This window comes from Mirounga angustirostris, unplaced genomic scaffold (assembly GCF_029215605.1).
Source record: "Mirounga angustirostris isolate CCGP_5_RB_7025 unplaced genomic scaffold, mMirAng1.0.hap1 SCAF_3, whole genome shotgun sequence".
NCBI classification, from domain to species: domain Eukaryota; kingdom Metazoa; phylum Chordata; class Mammalia; order Carnivora; family Phocidae; genus Mirounga; species Mirounga angustirostris.
The window spans coordinates 66,437,767-66,457,933 of record NW_026991711.1 but is presented as its reverse complement, the minus strand read 5'-3'; the positions used below and the strand labels follow the sequence as shown (position 1 = coordinate 66,457,933).

The window sequence follows — 20,167 nt, the reverse complement described above, 5'->3', positions numbered from 1 at the left end:
CTGCTCAAAATTCCTGGTGATAACCACATTATGCAAAAACAAAGGTCAATTACTAAAGGTGTCCTACACTTCTCTTTACAAGCTGGTCTTTGTTATTGCAGCTAAATCTAAACACGGAGAAAATTTTGTCAGGCCTCTGTGCTGTTATGTGAAGTTTTAGGATTCTTCTGCTTGGAATGTTTCTTTTCCTCCTGTTTACGTAACAGTTTGTATTCATACCTTCAAGCTAAATCTTAAGTTTCATTTTACTCTTTTAGTGACTTCTCTGTTAGCCTTCCTTCTCCATTTGTCTTGTCTTTTCCCTCTGCCCTCAGTTGTTTCTTCTTTTGCTCCTGTATCTGTGTTTTAGATATCTGTCATGGTTTTATAATTGTTTTCATGTTTGTTTTTCTGGTGAAACCTCTTTAAGGGTGTGTATGTTATCTTTGTATGCCCACAGTCTGGGGGATACCCGGCATGAAATAGACGCTCAGTAAAATTTTTGAATGAATGAATGACTCTGAGGAATAAATAATGTCAATTCTAGTAGAAAAAAATCTCATTGGGGAAATAGTGGATAAAAAAATAAATAGATATTTAGTTAATGCTATCTTATTTATGGGTGCCAAATATGTATTAGGAACTATTCTTTATAGTTTTCATACATTGTCAATTATCTGTAATATTCACAGTCACTCCACAAAGTAGGCATTATTATTCCTCCTTTTTTAGACATGGAAGTAGGTCCAGAGAGGCTAAATAATTTGCCAGAAGCCATAGAGCTAGTTACCTGGGAACTCCGTTTATATCTGTATGAATTTAAAGTTTGTACTTTCTAGCCCAGCACACTGAATTATCTCATACACAGGAGAAAGAACTCAATAAATATTTGTTAAATAAGTGCTTTTTTCTATATTAGGTATGGTAGTAACTATAATAATACATCTAATATTATTTATCTTAAACTTGTCTTTGGATAGCTGGAAATCCTCCTCTGTTTACATTTATTTACATGTATTCTGTTTAGAAATTTGAAATTTCTAAAAATCTTACTCCAAAATATAAAGACTGTATTTCCTGTGTTACCTAGATGGCATTCTGGTGGAAAATTTTTAAACTCAGTGAAGGTAGTATAGGTAAATTTGAATTCTTATGCATGTAAACTATAAGATTTTTCTTAAATTTATTTGAAGCTCCCATTTTTATGGCTTCTTCTTCATAATTTTGTAGTATTTAGAAATACGAGTTGTTAAATGACTGACTTTAATGTTTTTTTTTTTCCCGCTTTTAATCAGGAAAAACATATATATTGCTTTCTGATCAAGTGAAAGATTCAGTTTGCAATGATTAGAGTTAAAGATTACCTAAAATGAAACAACTTTAAAAAAGACCTGTGTTTTAGGGATTAAATAGTTTGACCTGACATTTTATTTTTATAATTGAGGAACAATGTTGTTTGTGTTATTGCCTTCCATGAGTTGTTGAGTGCACTATTTTTATTTTCTGAATCGAAATGAATTAAATTGAATTTTGTTCAAAGTTTTTCAGACACCTTGAAATAACTAGTATTTTAGTGGTTGAGAATTACTACTATAGATTTATGTTTTTTAAAATATACTGTATGAAATAAATGAATACTGCTTTTAAGTAACTTGGGAAACAAAGTTTGTATTATATATTTTTATTTTTTGGGGGGGAAACTACGTCTTATTTTCCCTCCTTAACCACTGAAGGCATACTTGTTCAAGTATCTGTAAATTTTTTGAATTTTTTTATATTTTAGAAAAATATTTCTGTATTCTCAGCCTTAGGTTATTAACTTTCAAAAGAGTAAGGGTTGAATCCACAAATTGTTACAGAACTTAAACCATTCTATATCAAAATATACACTTAAAATGCTTTTGGTTGGCCCTAGTAACTACAAAGTTAGAACTTAATATAAACTCATTCCTTGATTCTTAATGTATATTCACACATTATCAAGTTAAAATATATAATTATTTTTGGACATAATAAATCTAAATTGTGGAATTGAAATCACCTAAATTTTATTATAAATGTTAAAATGTTTGTCCTCTGATGGGTCTTTCCTGATCATGCAATCCAAAGTAGACTTCTAGGTTATTCTTTCTCAGTTTACACTGGTTTTATTTTTTCCCTCATAGTAGTCTTCATTATTCGTCATTTTATATATCTTTACTTGTCTAATCTGTGTCTCTTTCATTATACCATGAATTTCAGGAGAGCTGGACCTATGCTCTGTCTGGTCAAACTTGGTTATTTGTGATGCCTGGCAGAATATACATGTTATTAAATGAATGAACACAAATATATTGTATTTCCATAATATTTGGATCTTGGTATAGTAGAAGGAGTGTCATTCCAGGGTTCAAGGCATTCTAGGTCTGTCTTCATCACAGATTTATTGTTTATGAGTCACTTCTTTCATCTGCAAAATGAGAAATAAGATGGGGAGCTTGAAATAGTAATGTGTAATTATTATTATTCCTTCAAGCATTTCTTGTAGTGTATTATGAATGTTATGATTGCTTTTTTAGACAATAACTAAACATGACATTAAGGTCTTTAATATTTTTTTTATTTAAGTGGTACATGATCAGCATTGTCCACATTTATAATCGATGGAGGAACAGTGAAATTCGGTGTTATGTTAATGGACAACTGGTATCCTATGGTGATATGGCTTGGCATGTTAACACAAATGATGTAAGTTTTTTTTTTTAATTTGTGCTTTAATGTATTTGAGTGTGTGATCTATCATTGTTCATAACATGAATTGTATAATAAAATAGTTTGGTAGAAACTTAATAGTTGTACTTTGGAAGTTTTTTTTCTGTTAAATAAATTTTTAGGTCTTAAATTTAATATAATTAAGTTGCTAAAATAGATAATTAGTGGTGAAAAAAAGGAAAATTGCTCAAAAATTATTAAGTATTAGGTCAAAAACATCTATGCAGTATTCTATTCTTTCTAGAATTTCAAGCAGTAAAAACTGTGTCTTGTACCTTATTTGGATGTGAAAGGAAGACTTTAAATAAAGTGATTAAGTATAACATGTAGTCACTATGTCTAGAACAGAGGGAGGAATGGGCAGAATAATGTTAAGAGATAAGGTTAGATTGACAGCAGAGGGTGAAATCCTGCAGGGGCCTTATATGCAAACACAATACCTGGGCTTTCCCATCTTACCCAGCCTAAAAATCTTTGGAAGGTTTTGAGCAGACAAGTGATGTAATGCTGGTTCATATTTTAAAAATATCCATCAGGCTGCAGTATTGAGAATATTCTGAAGGAAAAAATGACAGAAGGGAGATCAATTAAATGACTTATTGTAATAATAACAAACATAATACTAGTTTTGACTAGCCTGTTAGTAGTGAGGGAGGTAACACAGTTGGATTCTGGATAGAGAATATCTAGAGTTAAAACCTCAAGAACTCTGTTCTGGGCTTTCTCTTGTCATTATCCTGACATGTTAGAACCAAAGTAAAAGATGTTTTCTAGTACCAAAAGTACTTCCAAACCCAATAATATACGAGCATTCCAGTATACCTCGTTTTATAAAAACTTGCCTCTTTTTAACAAAATTCACCTCTCAGTATTGTCCGTATCTCTCCAGACTTTAATTTACTTAAGAGCAGGGTCTCCTTGTTCTCTCTGGTATTCTTTTAAATAGTACTATGTGCAAAGTCCATAGCTTTTTCCCTGAGTCATGGGTTGGAAGAGTACCCCCTGCAGACCATATCTGAACCTTGACCTGTTTTTGCATGACCTGAGAGCTAAGAATCTTTGTTTTGTTTTTCATTTTTAGAGGTTTTTCTTTTTTTAAAGATCCAGACAAAAATCAAAAAAGATTATATGACAGAAACCACATGTGGCTTGAAAAGGTTAGAATATTTACTGTCTGTTCATTTATAGGACAAGTTTGCTTTTTCTGCCCTGGAAACTCATAGTTGGGCCACAGTCAGTAAGTTTTTGAGAATGATTTAGTCAGAATTAGATACACAGATGAAATTCTGCTTCATGTCTGCCTTCCAAAGGGGAGAGTTTTTATTATAGAGTGGAAGAAACCCAAGAGCCTTTGTTGACTGTCACTAACTCTACAGTTATATTTAAAAAGGAAGGAAGGAAGGAAAGAAAGGAGGGAGGGAGAGAAAGAAAGAAAAGAAAGACTTAAATTTTTGAGTTATTTGCAATAGACACCAAAAAATGGAGAGGCCTGGGCAATAACACATATGTACACATAACATCATGCAGTAAATTCTTCAGTTCCTATAGTTTTAATTACAGAGTGGGTATTTGATGAGGAGTTTTGGTCTTCATAATTCATTCACAAATATTTTGTCATTCTATTGAGGCACCAAAGGGATACCATACATATTTAATGTCTTGCTTTTTAGTGCTGAGGTGTGGAATAATATGTGAGGATGGGGGCAGGAAACTGGGGTGAGATTTTAAGAAGCAGAGATGGGAAGGGTTTAGGTAAGTGTGGCTTCTTAAGGTCTTCAGCTCTCCAGATGGAGAGCACCATACCATCTACTTTAGGTGGCAGATTTCGGTGATCATTATTTTTTTGCTTCTACATAATGCCTGCTCATTGAAGAGAGGGAAGTGATTTTCATAGGGTCCTTGACTTTGTGTGGAGAAATAGAGTAATATATATCCCTGGTGGAGAAATTAGATAGTTTCAAAAATTAGGCCTTATGTGTTTATGGTTAAAATTTGGAATGGTCATTCTCTGATTCAGATAAAATTTCTCTCTACATGGACAATTGTTAAATTATTAAGAGTTTTAAAATAGTTTTACTTTTGTAAATAAAATTATAAGCACTTTGCCTTTAAGTATAACATTTCTAAAGTGGTTACGTGATTAATGAATACATGATTATTGTTTGATTTGCTTGTCTATAGATACAAAATATTTAACTGATTTACTTTTTCTAAAAATCTTTAGCTGGCCTTTGTTATTTAAATACTCCATAAAGTCTTAAGTGATGCTTTCTTCTGTTATTATTGTTATATTTTAAGGTATTCATGACAGTGAAGGCAGGTATCCTTAAATATTTTATCATTACAAAATAATACATTGATTTTTTTATGACTTTTTAAAAATAGAGCTATGACAAGTGCTTTCTCGGATCTTCAGAAACTGCTGATGCAAATAGGGTGTTCTGTGGTCAGCTTGGTGCCGTGTATGTATTCAGTGAAGCGCTCAACCCTGCACAGATATTTGCAATTCATCAGTTAGGACCTGGATATAAGGTAGTAATAACTATCTTATTACAAATTCTGTGGAAAGTTTTATGTGAATTCTATGTGAAATGTGATACAATATAACATATAGTGATAATCTTTCTTCAATGTGATTTAAAAGTTGTCTCTGTTTTTTGGAAGTCAGCTGTTATTACAGGTTTCATTTTGTTTCAAAGGTGCTTTTTCTCTTTTTCACTATTTTTCTTTCATGAACTTTGAAAATTCTTTAGACTATTTTCTAATATGAAAGCCATGGCTTTTGTTAACATAATTCTGAAATAATAAATTTTATAAAACCATATTGCTTAATGTGATACTTAAAATCTCAAATTTTGAAATACATAATGAACAAATGAAATGACCATTATTGTTCAAATTAGAGATAATTTGGAAAGAATAAAGATTTAAAAGGAAAATGGTATAAAATCACATGTGGCTGAAATTAATTCAGTTTTAGTTTTTACTTTTGCTCTTCCTTTACAATAGGCAGAGAAGGTCAGTACAGTAGTGAGTATCTGAATTTTGCAAAATCAATTATTTAATATGATTTATCATACTCTTCTGTTTTTTAACTTTCAAAATGAAGACTTATTTAGGCAAGATATTGCATTCACATACATGAATTAGTTTTTAGTGTGCAGTACCCCTGGCTAGGGAAATATGAGTTTTATTTAAATCACATTGGGAGCTGTGACATCCCAAACTGTTTGGAGCTGAGAGAAAATCATGCAGTGTAAGTCAGAGTATTTATAATTCTGAAGAAGTACATGTCTTGCATGGAGGAGCTTTTTTTTTTTTTAATTTAGTGTTTAATCAGTGTGAAGATTGTATTATGAAAAAAGGGGTACTAAAATATTTCTGTTCCCAGTGATTTTAAAATAATCACAATATTAAATGACAATAATGCCATCATTTTTATGTCAAGGTGAAAATACTTGCTACCATCTTTTGTCCGTAGCATTAATTTTACTATCCCTAGAAATGAATTTGTGCTCATATAGCACTTTTTCTTCTGTGCGTCCTTTGGTTTAGGTCCTAGTTCTGCCATGTATTGGATTTGCATAGGAATGTTTCTGTAATTCAGATTTTTGGATTAATATACATTCTGCCTCCTTTTGTGCTTCTTTGGCTTGGCCTAAAATATTTGAAGTGGCTTTCTTCAAGCACTGCCAGAATGATATTAAATGAATCAAATCAATGATGCATAATTAAGATAGAAATGAAGAAAAAACAGATATGCAAACTCTAAATCCAATATGATTGCTACAGTGCAATTTTAGAATTGACGGGAGCTTCCTGGCAGGAAAAAAGAAAAGGACTAAATATAAACAAGTTATGTAATTCTCTTATTTAGAAAGGAGCAAACATTGTCTTGAACCACTTTGCAAACTTAGTAATTTGTCATAATGGCTCTTTCTCATCATAGTCTTTTAGAATAAAAGTGAAAATGAGTAGTAACCCTGTGTCACTGTGTTGTATACACAAATACTCATGGGATAGAGAATGTATTCCTAGCATCCTATCGTAGTCATTAGAGTACCTATATCAAAGTCAGAACTTTTAAAAGATAATACTTCTAAATTTTGGGCATTGCATGAAAAAGTATTAAGTTTTGAAAGTTCCCAGCCTATGGGTATATAGCCCACTGAGCCCCTTGTTTTTTTTTTTTTTGTTTTTTGTTTTTTAAAGATTTATTTATTTATTTTAGACTGGGAGAGAGAAAGGCGGAGGGAGAGAGAGTCCCAAGCCAAGTCCTTGCTGAGCGTGGAGCCCCTGAGGCTCAATCTCACGACCCTGAGATCACGACCTGAATCGAAACCAAGAGTCGATGCTCAACCGACTCTGCCACCCAGGTGCCCCCTGAGCCCTGTGTTATTAATGGAAATAGACTGTAAATCCATGGGTGTATATGTATTTTCTCAATATGTAAATATTAAAAATAGAATTACTATCAGGACAGGCATCTGTAAAAATTTTTGATATTGAAGTTGTTTTCTAGAAATTCAGAGAATGAAGGGAAAGAGGAAAGGATACAAATGAAGACAAGGAAAAAAGCTGAAGTGGTTTGCACATAATAGTCTCAATTTTCTTGGGTAAAGTAGGAGGCAGTCACTTCCTATGAGTTGAAGGGGTAGAGAACTGCAGTGGAACTTTTATGGTGTTCAGGATATAATAACTAGTTGACATCTGGCTTAAATCACAGATGAAGCTAGAATTATTAATTGTTATATGATAATGTATTTATAGTCATTGATGCACGTTATATGGAGCTTCCAATAAGTGTAATTGTTGGTATTCCCTATGATTCTGGGCTTAATGTAGATAGCATGTTAACATCTGGGCCCTGAAATAAAATAAATTAATTCCCCCCAAAATAATGTCCTCAAACAATATATACTATGCAGCCTGGCCTGTGTGATTTTGACTTGCTGACCATTAGAGTATTAGGTAATTTTCTTTCTGTGAATTGTCTGGTTTTGAGCAGTATAGCTTGTCAGTGAATATTTTGTACTTAGTTATTTTAGGGAAACAGTAAATAAAAGGGGAGGGTATTACTAATCAAATAAATCATTAGATTTGGAAGTAATTTGTAAAATAACAGAATTTCTCATTGTAACTTTGTCTAGTATAGAAAAATTTACTGTGAGTTAAGTGTATTGTGGAGCTCTATTTGATAGGGTTATTCAGTGTCTACAAGATTATAAAGTCTTATACATACAGTGGCCTTTTGCCATAAACTTGCAAAACAGATTTTAAAGTTTTGATATTTTATAATTGTTATTAGACATTTCCTGATTATCTTATAGCCTCTTGTGGCGAGTAGTTCATCTCCATTGCTAAATTTTTCAATATTAAGTTTTGTGTTTTGTCCTCCATTCAAGAAAATGATAGCCTAATGATTCTTTATCAGTTTATTATATTATGATAAAGATCTAACTGATACAGAGAAAACATATGGAACAGCCTCCAAAATTAAAAATCACTTTGGAGGAGCTCCTGGGTGGCTCAGTTGGTTAAGTGTCTGCCTTCAGCTCAGGTCATGATCCCAGGGTCCTAGGATCAAGCCCCACATCATTGGGCTCCCTACTCAGCAGGGAGTCTGCTTCTCCCTCTCCTTCTGCTCCTCCCCCTGCTTGTGCACGCATTCATGCTCTCTATCAAATAAATAAATAAAAATCATTAAAAAAATCACTTTGGAGGTTTTCTGATACTTGCTTGGATAGGCAAGCTCCTAAGAAAGTGATATTCCCACAATAACCTCTTAAAATTCTGCACATTATACAGAAAACAACTATGTGAGGGCTCTAAAGACTGAATAAATGCCACCAGGTTTTAGAGAGGTGTTAAAACATGAAACAAGTGGTCAGCATGGGCTGAATTCTCCATTTTTTACTCTGATAGTAAAACTTTCTGGCCAGAAAAATTAACGTAAAAAGTACTTGGCCAATCAACATCACATGGAGATTAATGGGCAACCTCAGAAAAGAGACAGCCAGAGAAGAATCTGAATTCTGTATTTTAAAAAAACTCAGCTTGAATCTCTGACCAACTCCTGAAACCATGGTGATCATGACAAACTGATAATAGATTGTAAATAAGGCTTCAAGAATTGAACTGAGATCTGAGATACCATACATAGGAGGTATGACAGTCTGTAATTGTATCTAAGCAAGAAAATGACCGCACGAAACAAAAATACTTTGCAGAACAATATGGTCTCTACAGAATAATTTTCACCATGTCCAGCATATAATCCAAAATTGCTCATCCTATGAAAAGCCAGGAAAATGTGACTTTTTCTCAAGGAAAGGGAAAATCAGCACACGCCAACTCCCAGGTAGGCCAGAATCATGGAATTATTACGTGAGCACTTTTAGGGAGCTATTATAACTAGTGAGGTCAAAAAAATTTGCTTGTAATGAACTGGGAATTATCAGCCACAAAATTTTTAAAAAGTGGAAATTTTAGAACTGAAAAAAACATCTGAAGTTAAAAAAGCCACCGTATGGGTTTATTATTAGCAAAATTGATATGATAGAGAAATAAATAATCTTGGATATAGTTTGACAGAACCATTAGAAGAGAGAGAAAAGATTTAGGGGGGAAAGAAGAAAACCATAGAGATGTATGGGGTGGTTTTGAAATGTCATATGCAATGTATAAGAGAAAGGCCCAGAAAAAATATATGAGGAAATAATGGTAGAGAACTTCCCAAATTTCATAAAACAAACAAACAAACAAACTTATATTTATAGATTGAAGGAACTATGTAAACTCCAAGGCAAATAAAGTCAGGGAAACCATAGAGCTGGAGCAGAACCTGTCAACCCAGAATTCTGAAGAAAGAAACTTGGATCATTAAGAATGAATGAATGAAAACATTCAGAATGATAAATATATGGATAAATAAAATATCTTTTCTCTTACTTTCTTTAAAACGTATACTACTGATTAAAGCACAAATTATTATACTTTTATTGGTTTAAAATATACATAAATTTAATATATATGGCAGCTCTAATAGAAGATTCTGGGAGGGGATATAAATGCAAACTTTTCATATTTTAAAAAATATCTGTGGGATATAAAAATACTGACTGAACTTCAATAGCCAAAATGATATTAACAAATTCAAAGTCATATATCTTTTCTTGAAATGTTAAGTACCCAGTATTTAATTTCCCTATGATATATAGACTTCTTTTTGAAATGAAAGATAACATATATTCTACATATACTCAATGGAAAGAAGAAACAAAATAAATTAATGCAAGTTAATGGAGAGAAGGTAAAATAGATATGAGTAAGAGGCATTCATTGATTCATCCATTTATTCTTTTAGTAAATATTATTAAATATTGTTTATTGGCACTGTTATTCTAGATGTTCTGGGTGCTAGGGATATGACAGTGAACAAAACAGACAAAAATCCCTGCCTTTATTGGGGAGAAGGAGAATGTATATTATCATGGGAGGGGACAGACAAAAACCAAAAAAACAGATAGTGTGCTAGATGGTGGTAAGTGCTATGGGAAAAATAAAGCATGTAAAAATGACGGAAAATGGTGGACTGCAGTTTTTATAGAGTGATAGAGGAGATGGCACTAAAGACTTCAAGGAGGTGTAGTTGATGTCAATCAGGTGAATATTTGGGGGAGAGCTTTCAGAGCACATGGGACAGCAAGTATAAAGGCCACTTAATAGGATCTTACTTGATAGGTTAACAAACACTGTGTTTCACTGTGACTAGGATAGAGGGAGTATAGACAAGGCTGATAGCCGTAGAAAATAGTGGAACTTGGTTGGAGTTTTGATAAGCTATACCTAAAATACTCTAAGAGGTCAGGTTTTGCATATATTTTGGAGGTAAAGCCAGTAGCATTTTCTTTCCCTAGGAATGTGCGCTAAAGGTACAAGAGAAGATTCAAAGGTGACCCAATTATTTTAGTCTGAACAACTGAACTGATGGGTTTTTTATTTACTAAGGTAGGAAAGATTTGGAAAGACCAAATTTTGGGGAGTAAGGTCAGGGTTTGGTTTTGGACACATGTTTGAGAGGTCAGTTAGACATCTAAATGGAGAAGTGATATAAGCCTGCAGTTTGGTGGGGGGAAGTCTAGGTTGGAGATTGAACTTTAGCATTGGTAGGGTATAGAGAGGATTTAAAGCTATGAGACTGGATTTAGATACCAATGAAGTGAGTTCAGAGATAAAAGATGACTGAGTAATGGCTCCTTGGAAAAGCCAAAGTTTGCAGGTTGTGGAGATGAGAAGGACCTAGTAAGGGAAAATTAGAAGGAGAGCAAGGGAGTAAGAGGAAAATGCCGGAGAACAGGAAAGTATGGTGTCCTGGATGTTTTTAAAGTAAGAGGAGGTGATTAATTTTCAAATGCTTCTGACAGGTTAAGTAAATTCAGGACTGAGAAATGGCTATTGGATTTAGCAGCATGGCGGTCATGGGTGATCTTGATTATCACCTTACAGTTAGTTGAGATGGGTGAAAAGTCTTTTATTTAATGAAGACAGTAGTATTTTTTTTTCAGAATTGAAAGAGAAACATTAATTTATGATTGAAAATATAGTTGTTTAGTTTTGCTTGTATCGTTCTAGTACATTGCATAACAAGACTTTCTCTCTCTGCCTTTATAATATTCTGTAACTCCCACTTCCATCGTTTTGTTCTTTTGAAGAACTGTTTATATGTAGCTGTTTTCTTCTGGTCTCCTGATTATTTGCTTTTACTGTAGTATACATTTATTTATGCTCAATATATTTGTAAATAAAAATTTATAGAAAAACCTCTGAGTAATATGTACTTATGTGCATATGAATATGATTATGTAAGCTTTCTCTGCAAAATAGTGAAGCTTTATTTTTAAACTGTCATACTTTAAATGATTTTTCATTTTAGTCAGTATCTTTAGGATACTGACTCAAAGTATGCTACCATTTTTCAAGTTAGTTGCAGTTCTTTTGGAATTGCTTTTGAAGGGTCAGTTTTTAAGTGACACAAGAAAACAGTTCTCATTACTTTAGAGCTATGCTATATTTTTGATAATAGATCGTTTTTGTGACACCTGTTAATTCATCAGACATGGCTTCAAGTTGTTATTCTTTTTCCAAAAATTAAATCCATCCCTTGAGGATGACAGTTTGCCTTCAAAAATGTAATTTAAAATGCTGCAGAGTTCAATCAATAGTGGAAGTGGAGAGCGGATCCCAGAGAGCCCTGAGCAGCTCTCCTGTCCACCTTCTCCTCACCAAGAACCACCACTGCTGCTGCTGGCTCCACTCACCATCACTGCAACCTGGAGCAGTGAGGCCGAGATCTAGCCTCAAAGTGAGCAGCAGCAAGGGTGGCCTCATATTGGCAGTGCCTGAAGAGTCAAGTTCATCACAAGGAAGTTTTTGGGAACAGTAAAATGGTTCAGCGTGAGAAACAGATACGGTTTAATCAACAGGAATGACACCAAAGAATATGTATTTGTACACCAGACTGCCATAAAAAAGAATAACCCCAGGAAGTACCTTTGTAGTATACAAGATGGAGAGCCTGTCGAGTTTGATATCATTGAAAGGATAAAAAGGGTGCAAGGCAACAAATGTTACAGGCCCTGGTAGATTTCCAGTGCAAGGCAGTAAATGTGCAGCAGGCTGTAATCTGCTAAATTATGAACACTATCCATGTTGCAGGGGTCCTCCACGCAATTATTAGTAGGATTTCCAGAATAGTGAGAATGGGGAAAAGAATGCAGGATCAGAAAGTGCTCCTGAAGGCCAGGCCCTAATGCAGGCCATGGTGCCCACTTTACTACGTGTGGAAACCCGATGGGTTTTGACCAGAGTATTCCAACCTTCCTGTGCGGGGAGAAGTGATGGAGGGTGCTGACAACCAGGGTGCAGGAGAGCAAGGTAGACCAGTGAGACAGAATATGCATTGGCGTTATAAATGACCATTCCACAGGGGCCCTCCTTGCCAAAGATAGCCTAAAGAGGATGGCAGTGAAAGAGATAAGGAAAATCAAGGAGATGAGACCCAAGTTCAGCAGCCACCTCAACATCTGTACTGCTACAACTTCAATTACCACAACACAGAAGCCCAGAAAGCCCTAAGTGATAAGATGGCAAAGAGACAAAGCTGCTGGTCCACCAGTGGAGAATTAGTCCCCTACCAAGGCTGTGTAGGGCTGAGTAAATGCAGGCTTACCATCTCTGCTATCATCTTACCATTAGTTTAATCATCCAACAAGAGAAAGTGAATACGAAGTTGCTGCAATAAAAAATAACAGAAGGTTGGAGTTGAAGATTTCAAGTGCTTAATTTTTGTTCATTGACCAGATAATTAAAACTTTCTGCATATCTCTGCAGACTGGAGTTTTTACTATCTTTACCTAAAGACGTCTCTTTTTTGATAATGGCAAACATTTTTTTTTTAAAGCCTTGTTTTCCTCAATATACTTATAAAGGTTTTTAAATTGTCTCATATCTGGAAAAGTTGAGATTTTTAAGAACCTCATTTTTAATTTGTAATAAATGTTTACAACTTAAATTGTTTTTCAAAAAAGTCAGCAAACTGCAAGCACCTGTTAATAAAGATCTTTAAAAATGCTGTAAATTCTGAAAATGTTTTTAAAAATCCTAGATATAAGGAATGTTTTGAGTAATAGACATTCTATTATTTCTAAGGTGATTCTTTTGGAAGATATACCACTTGTGATCATATTTGTTTAGCTATATTTGCTTTAAAATATCAAACTCAACACCCAAAGAACAAATGATCCAATCAAGAAATGGGCAGAAGACATGAACAGACATTATTCCAAAGAAGACATCCAAATGGCCAACAGACACATGAAAAAGTGCTCAACATCGCTCGGCATCAGGGAAATCCAAATCAAAACCTCAATGAGATACCACCTCACACCAGTCAGAATGGCTAAAAACAAGTCAGGAAACGACAGACTTGGCAGGGATGGGTAGAAAGGGGAACCCTCCCACACTGTTGTTGGGAATGCAAGCTGGTGCAGTCACTCTGGAAAACAGTATGGCAGGGATGCGTAGAAAGGGGAACCCTCCCACACTGTTGTTGGGAATGCAAGCTGGTGCAGTCACTCTGGAAAACAGTATGGAGGTTTCTCAAAAAGCTGAAAATAAAGCTGCTCTATGGCCCAGCAATTGCACTACTGGGTATATACCCCAAAGATACAAATGTAGTGATCCGAAGGGGTATGTGCACCCCGATGTTTATAGCAGCAATGTCCACAATAGCCAAACTATGGAAAGAGCCAAGATGTCCATCGACAGATGAATGGATAAAGATGTGAGATATATATATATATACACACACACACACACACACACACACACACACACACACACAATGGAATATTATGCAGCCATCAAAAGAAATGAAATCTTGCCATTTGCAACGACGTGGGTGGAACTGGAGGGTATTATGCTGAGCGAAATAAGTCAATCAGAGAAAGACATGTATCATATGATCTCACTGATACGAGGAATTCTTAATCTCAGGAAACAAATTGAGGGTTGCTGGAGTGGTGGGCGGTGGGAGGGATGGGGTGGCTGGGTGATAGACATTGAGTACTGTGAATTGTGTAAGACTGTTGAATCACAGACCTGTACCTCTGAAACAAATAATATATGTTAAAAAAAAAAAAAAGAAGATGTAGGAAGGGAGAAATGAAGGGGGGGAATCGGTGGGGGAGATGAAACATGAGAGACTATGGACTCTGAGAAACAAACTGAGGCTTCTAGAGGGAAGGGGTTTGGGGGATGGGTTAGCCTGGTGATGGGTATTAAAGAGGGTATGTTCTGCATGGAGCACTGGGTGTTATATGCAAACAATGAATCATGGAACACTACATCAAAAACTAGTGATGTATGGTGATTAACATACATAATAAAAATTTTAAAAAAATCAGTTGTGGGGCGCCTGGGTGGCTCAGTTGGTTAAGCCTCTGCTTTTGGTTCAGGTCATGATCCCAGGGCCCTGGGATTGAGCTCTGCCTTGGACTCCCTGCTCAGCAGGCAGTCTGCTTGTCCCTCTCCACCCCGTCGCCCCCATATGTGCACTCTCTCTTTCTTTCTCTCGCGTGCTCTCTTTCTCTCAAAAACATAAATAAAATCTTTTAAAAACTCAGGTGTATTACTTTAAAGCTATACTATGTTTAAAATCCTAGAATTTCGGTGAATGGTGAGAAAAGTGTTCTATTTTTCCAGTGACCTGGTTCTACTTCCCCCCACCAATGTAATGCCTTTAGACTTATTTTATTATCCAGTTCATGTAATTTTTACTCACTGGTCTTAAATTAAAATCTGTAATTCCTACAAGGTTTTTATCTAATTATTGAAACATTTTGTATATACTAACATGTTTTTACTCCACCAACTCAGTCTAATTAATGCTTCCTGATGGTCAAGAGGGGAAATGTATAACCTAATTTCATTTCTTCATTATTCAAAGATCTTCAATTGCCGTTTTTAAAATTTCATTATAAACTCATGGATTTAAATGTATTTGAAGTGTTTCAATCTGTAGCCATTACTGTCCTTTTTGAAATTAAAATTGTCCCACCTTTGAGCAATGAATGTCTGTTCCAATTGTCCTTAGTCCCTTGACCTGACCCTGTAGTCTTTGATAGATTTCTTGCTATTTCCCATGATAGTATTTCAGACTCATTCTGAACATTTTGTTGTTTCAGTCCTGGAATCAGCCATTATTCCATGAATCCTTAGTTTTTATTAGTGTGAAATTGAGGACTTTGGTTTAATTTGACCTTCTCTAAGTTAAATCTGTATCTCCTTTTTTCTATATTGAGAATAGTGGTTGTCAAGTGTACAGAGGGTAATAGGACTAGGAAAGCCCATAGTCACATGTACAACAATCTCTGAACAATACTACCAATATTACTCTACTGACATTATTACTGAAAACAGTTAATTTCTTTTGCATATGTTCTCTTCATTCTCCTTGCCATTTTTTAATAGTTTAAGTATGTTATAGGCTGAATTGTATTCACCCCCCAATTTTTATGCTGAAGTCCTAGATCCCAGTAGCTTAGAATGTGACCATATTTAGAGATAGGGTCTTTAAAGAGGTAATTAAACTTAAGTGGCTATTAAGGTGGGTCTTAATTTAATATGAATGGTGTCCTTATAAGAGGAAATTAGGATACAAACATGCACAGAGGGAAAACCATTTGAAGATACAGGGAGAAGAGGTTTCAGAAGGAACCAGGTCTGCTGACACCTTGATTTTAGACTTCTAGCCCCCAGAATTGTAAAGAAATAAATTTTTGTTTAAACTACCCAGACTCTGGTACCTTGTTGTAGCAACACTAACAGACTAATACATGGTATTATCTACATTGTGAGTATATGTAGTTATTTCATACTATTCTCAATTTTAAAAATCCCTAGTTGCAGTCCTTTAAGTACTTATATATTTGTTTCATCACATTCCTTATATTGATGTATTTTGGCTATCTGAAGCTCATTCTGTAATGTATTTCTCTAGAAGGGCTTATGGGAATAGTATTTCTTGAGAACTGCATTTCATTATTAGTTTATTAGGGGTGTTTACACTTGAAAGGCATTTGCCTGCTTTTAAAATCCTTGACTAACCTTTCTTTGAATGTCTTAAATATGTTACTGATTTTCTTCTGGGTTGAAATGTTTTGTTGAAAGTCTGATGACAGTTCTAATATCTTTTCTGTTATCAGGCACTTGTTCTTTTTGCCTACATGTTCAAAGCATTTTTTTTTCCTTATATCTAGTAATTTTGCTAGATATGTCTTGGTTGTTTGGAGTTGATTTCTCAGATAAGTGGTTTGTACTTTCAGTATGTAGTTTTGCATCTTTTTATATTTTAAGAATTTTTTCTTATATATACTAATTTGTTGCTTCCTTACTTTGGTTTTCCTTTTCAGAGATTTGATTATACATGTTTGATTTTACTTCACTTATCTTTAATATTTGTCCCTGTGTGTGTGTGTGTGTATTCAAATTATTTTTTGGGTTTCTTACTTTTCATTTGAAGGACTCCATTTGTTATTTCTTGTAGGGTGGGTCAGATAGCAACAAATTATCTCCATTTTTATTTTTTTGTGAATGTATTTCATTTTGCTTTCAGATAGCTTTTCTGGATATAAATTCTTGGTTGAAAGTTTTTTCTTTGAGCACTTTGAATGTTTTATTTCACTATGTTCTGGCCTCCCATTTTTTTAGGTGAGAAGTCAACTTTTGATCTTATTGGTGTTCTTTTTTGGGTGAAGAGTCATTTTTCTCATGCTGCTTTTAAGATTGTCTCCTTGTCTTTAGCTTCCAGCATTTTTACTATGATTTTTCTGTTTGTAGATTTCTTTGCTTTTATTTTTCTTTGAGTTCATGGGCTTTCGAAAGTGCAAATTAATGTTTTCCAAAAATTGGGGAAGTTTTCAGTTCATCAAGTTTTTGAATATTTTTCTCTTTTCTCTTTCTTCTCTACTCCTGCTATTCCCATTTTGCATATGTTGGTATACTTAGTTGTTTCCCACATTTCTCTGAGGCTCCAATTTTTCTTTACTCTTTTTTCTTTCTGGTTTTTGGATTACATAATCTTTATTATTTTCATGTGTGCTAATTCTGTCCTCTGTTCAAACCTTTTGTTGAGCACCTGTAGAAAAATTTTCAATTCAGTTACACTTTTCAGCTCTAGAATTTCCATTTGGATTTTTTTTATAGTATTTCTCTCTTAATTGATATTCTCTATTTAATAACTTTTTTAAAGATTTAGTTACTTATTTCAGTGAGAGAGTGAGTGAGAGAGCACGAGCACAGGGGCAGGGGCAGAGAAAGAGAGAGAAACTCAAGCAGACTCTGTGCTGAGCCCGTGTGGGGCTTGATCTTATGACCCTGAGATCAGACCTGTACCAAAACCAGGAGTTGGACACTTAACTGACTGGGCCACCCAGGCACTCTGATAATCTATTTAATATGACATTGTCATCATACCTACCTTTACTTCTCTAATTATGGTTTTCTTTTAGTTTTTTGAATGTATTTTTAATGGCTACTTTGGAGTCTTTTTCTGTTAAATCTGACATCTGTTTGCTCTCACTGGCAGTTTCTGTTGCCTGCTCTTTTCCATATGTATGGGTTATATTTTCCTTTCTCATTCCATGTCTCTCAATGTCTGGTTGGAGAATGTCCCTGTTTTCTTTTTTCTTTTGAAAAATTATAACAACTTTATGGAAATGTAATTTACATATCATACAATTCACTCCTTTTAAGTGTACAAGTAAATTATTTTAAGTAACTTACAGAGTTGTACAGACATCACCACAATCCAATTTTAGAACATTTCTATCACCCTACATGCCTATTGGCAGTCACTCCTCATTCTCGCCCCCATCCTACTCATACCATTTTATATAACAATTGTGCTTCTGAAAATCCTTCCAAGGAATAATTTAGTGAATACTGATATTTATGCATAAGCCTGCTTATTATACCTTAATATATAATTTTGAAATGTTGGAAGTAATCTAAATACTAAAATGGAGTAAATATAAGAAAATTATCATATTTTAATAATATATTATCTTTATAGTCATTTAAATTGCATCATAATTTTAAAAAAACTAAAAATGTTATATTTAATTATGATGTGAGGTTGTTTTGTTCCTACAAACCAAAGTAGGGAATATGATATTTGCATCGTAGACTGAAAAACTTAAGGCCAGTTTTTTTTTTTTCAAATAAGAATATGTTTTATTAGACTTATTACATCATATTTCCCAAGATTTTATGACTTCCTAGAGAATATATTAAACATTATTTATTCCATTGTGAGCAATATGAACAAAATGAAAGTAAAGGTTTTGTTCCAGACAATAGAATGTACATACATTTCAGACTTGTTAAAATGCCAATGTGGAAAAGCTAATGACAGTATTTAACAATACATTTGTCAGTATTTCAATCATTATTTTTAGAAAGCAGGTATTCAGGGCGCCTGGGTGGCTCAGTCGTTAAGCGTCTGCCTTCGGCTCAGGTCATGATCTCAGGGTCCTGGGATCGAGCCCCACATTAGGCTCCCTGCTTGGTGGGAGGCCTGCTTCTCCCTCTCCCACTCCCCCTGCTTGTGTTCCCTTTCTCGCTGTGTCTCTCTGTCAAATAAATAAATAAAATCTTTAAAAAAAAAAAAAGCAGGTATTCAGATCTTAAGCATGATAGACATATAAAAAAAGATAAGAAGAATTAATGACCTGTTTCAGACATTGTTTTAAAAGGATAGTAACCATGAGCCAAACAGAGTGATATCTTAAGTGTTTTCTAGTACTTTTCACTTAAATTCACTGAAGATTATAGGAATGAATTTTATTAGTAATTATTGGTACAAGACTTTCAGCTGGAAAAAGATTTTATTGCTTTAAGTTCAGTGTGTGGTGAAGAACATTGGTGATTTCATATTCATACTTAATGGTTGTGTGTTTCTCAAAGCAACCAACTCTTTTATACAGGTAGTAAGGAAAGGAAAGGGCACAAAAAAGCAAAAAGAAGCAAAAAAGAGCCAAAGAAAGATATTTAAAGACACTGAGAAGTGGTAGGTTTTAGCAGTAGTAGAAAACAAAAGTTTTGTGATGAATTCAATCCAGAAGGAAGATCAAAATCAAAGAAGAAATGGGTATATTTTTAGTCTTAAAAGTATGAGTGTTATATTTTTAGTCTTAAAAGTATGAGTGCAATTAAATATAAAGTGGATGTATACTGTCAAAAAGAGATTAGAAAATAAAAATGCCAAAAAGTTAGAAAAAGATTAATGGATAATTTTATTTTAAATTCTGAATTTTCTCTGAATAAGGAAAAGTCATTTAAAGTCGCTTTAAAATGACTAGAGGAAAAACTGAAGATTCTATTTAGATGAATTTCCTCATACAACTTTAAAATTCAGAGAACATTTGTTAAGTCATTTCTATGCATGGAGCACTATTATAGGCATTATGGAACATGCAAAGCTGTAAATTACCTTTAAGGAACTTATAACCAAGTGAGGGAGAAAAACATCCAAAAAGCTAAAAAGTGAAGTTGGTTGAATTTATAATCATGATACAATCTGAGAACAGTAAGTCCAATGGGATCATGGAAAAGGATTCTGATTATAGGAACTGAGAAGTACTTCATAGAGAAGATAGCTTTAAAACCAGTTCAGGTTCATGAAGCTTCTCAACTTCAACTGATTTTTTTTTTCTGTGGGGATGACAATTAGAATTTGCAAAACAATCTCTTAAAACCTATCTAATTACAAAATTTCTTAATTGAATTTTTATTTGAGTAGAGTTGACACAATGTTATATACATTTTAGGTACACAACATAGTGATTTGACAAGTTTATACATTATGCTATGTTCA

General features: G+C 34.0%; 1 protein-coding gene and 1 pseudogene across 9 annotated transcripts in view; both read left to right on the top strand.

The window, feature by feature from the left end:
• Positions 1–20,167, top strand: part of NBEA (neurobeachin) — a 680,995-nt gene that overhangs the window by 102,311 nt on the left and 558,517 nt on the right. For all 9 annotated transcript variants that reach the window (XM_064586204.1, XM_054506303.2, XM_064586203.1 and 6 more), the window contains exons 7-8: positions 2,587–2,706; positions 5,116–5,262. In XM_064586204.1, coding sequence (XP_064442274.1) covers positions 2,587–2,706; positions 5,116–5,262 — 267 coding nt within the window. The remainder of the gene's footprint in view (positions 1–2,586; positions 2,707–5,115; positions 5,263–20,167) is intronic.
• LOC123838423 (Y-box-binding protein 1-like) lies at positions 11,202–14,508 on the top strand (annotated as a pseudogene).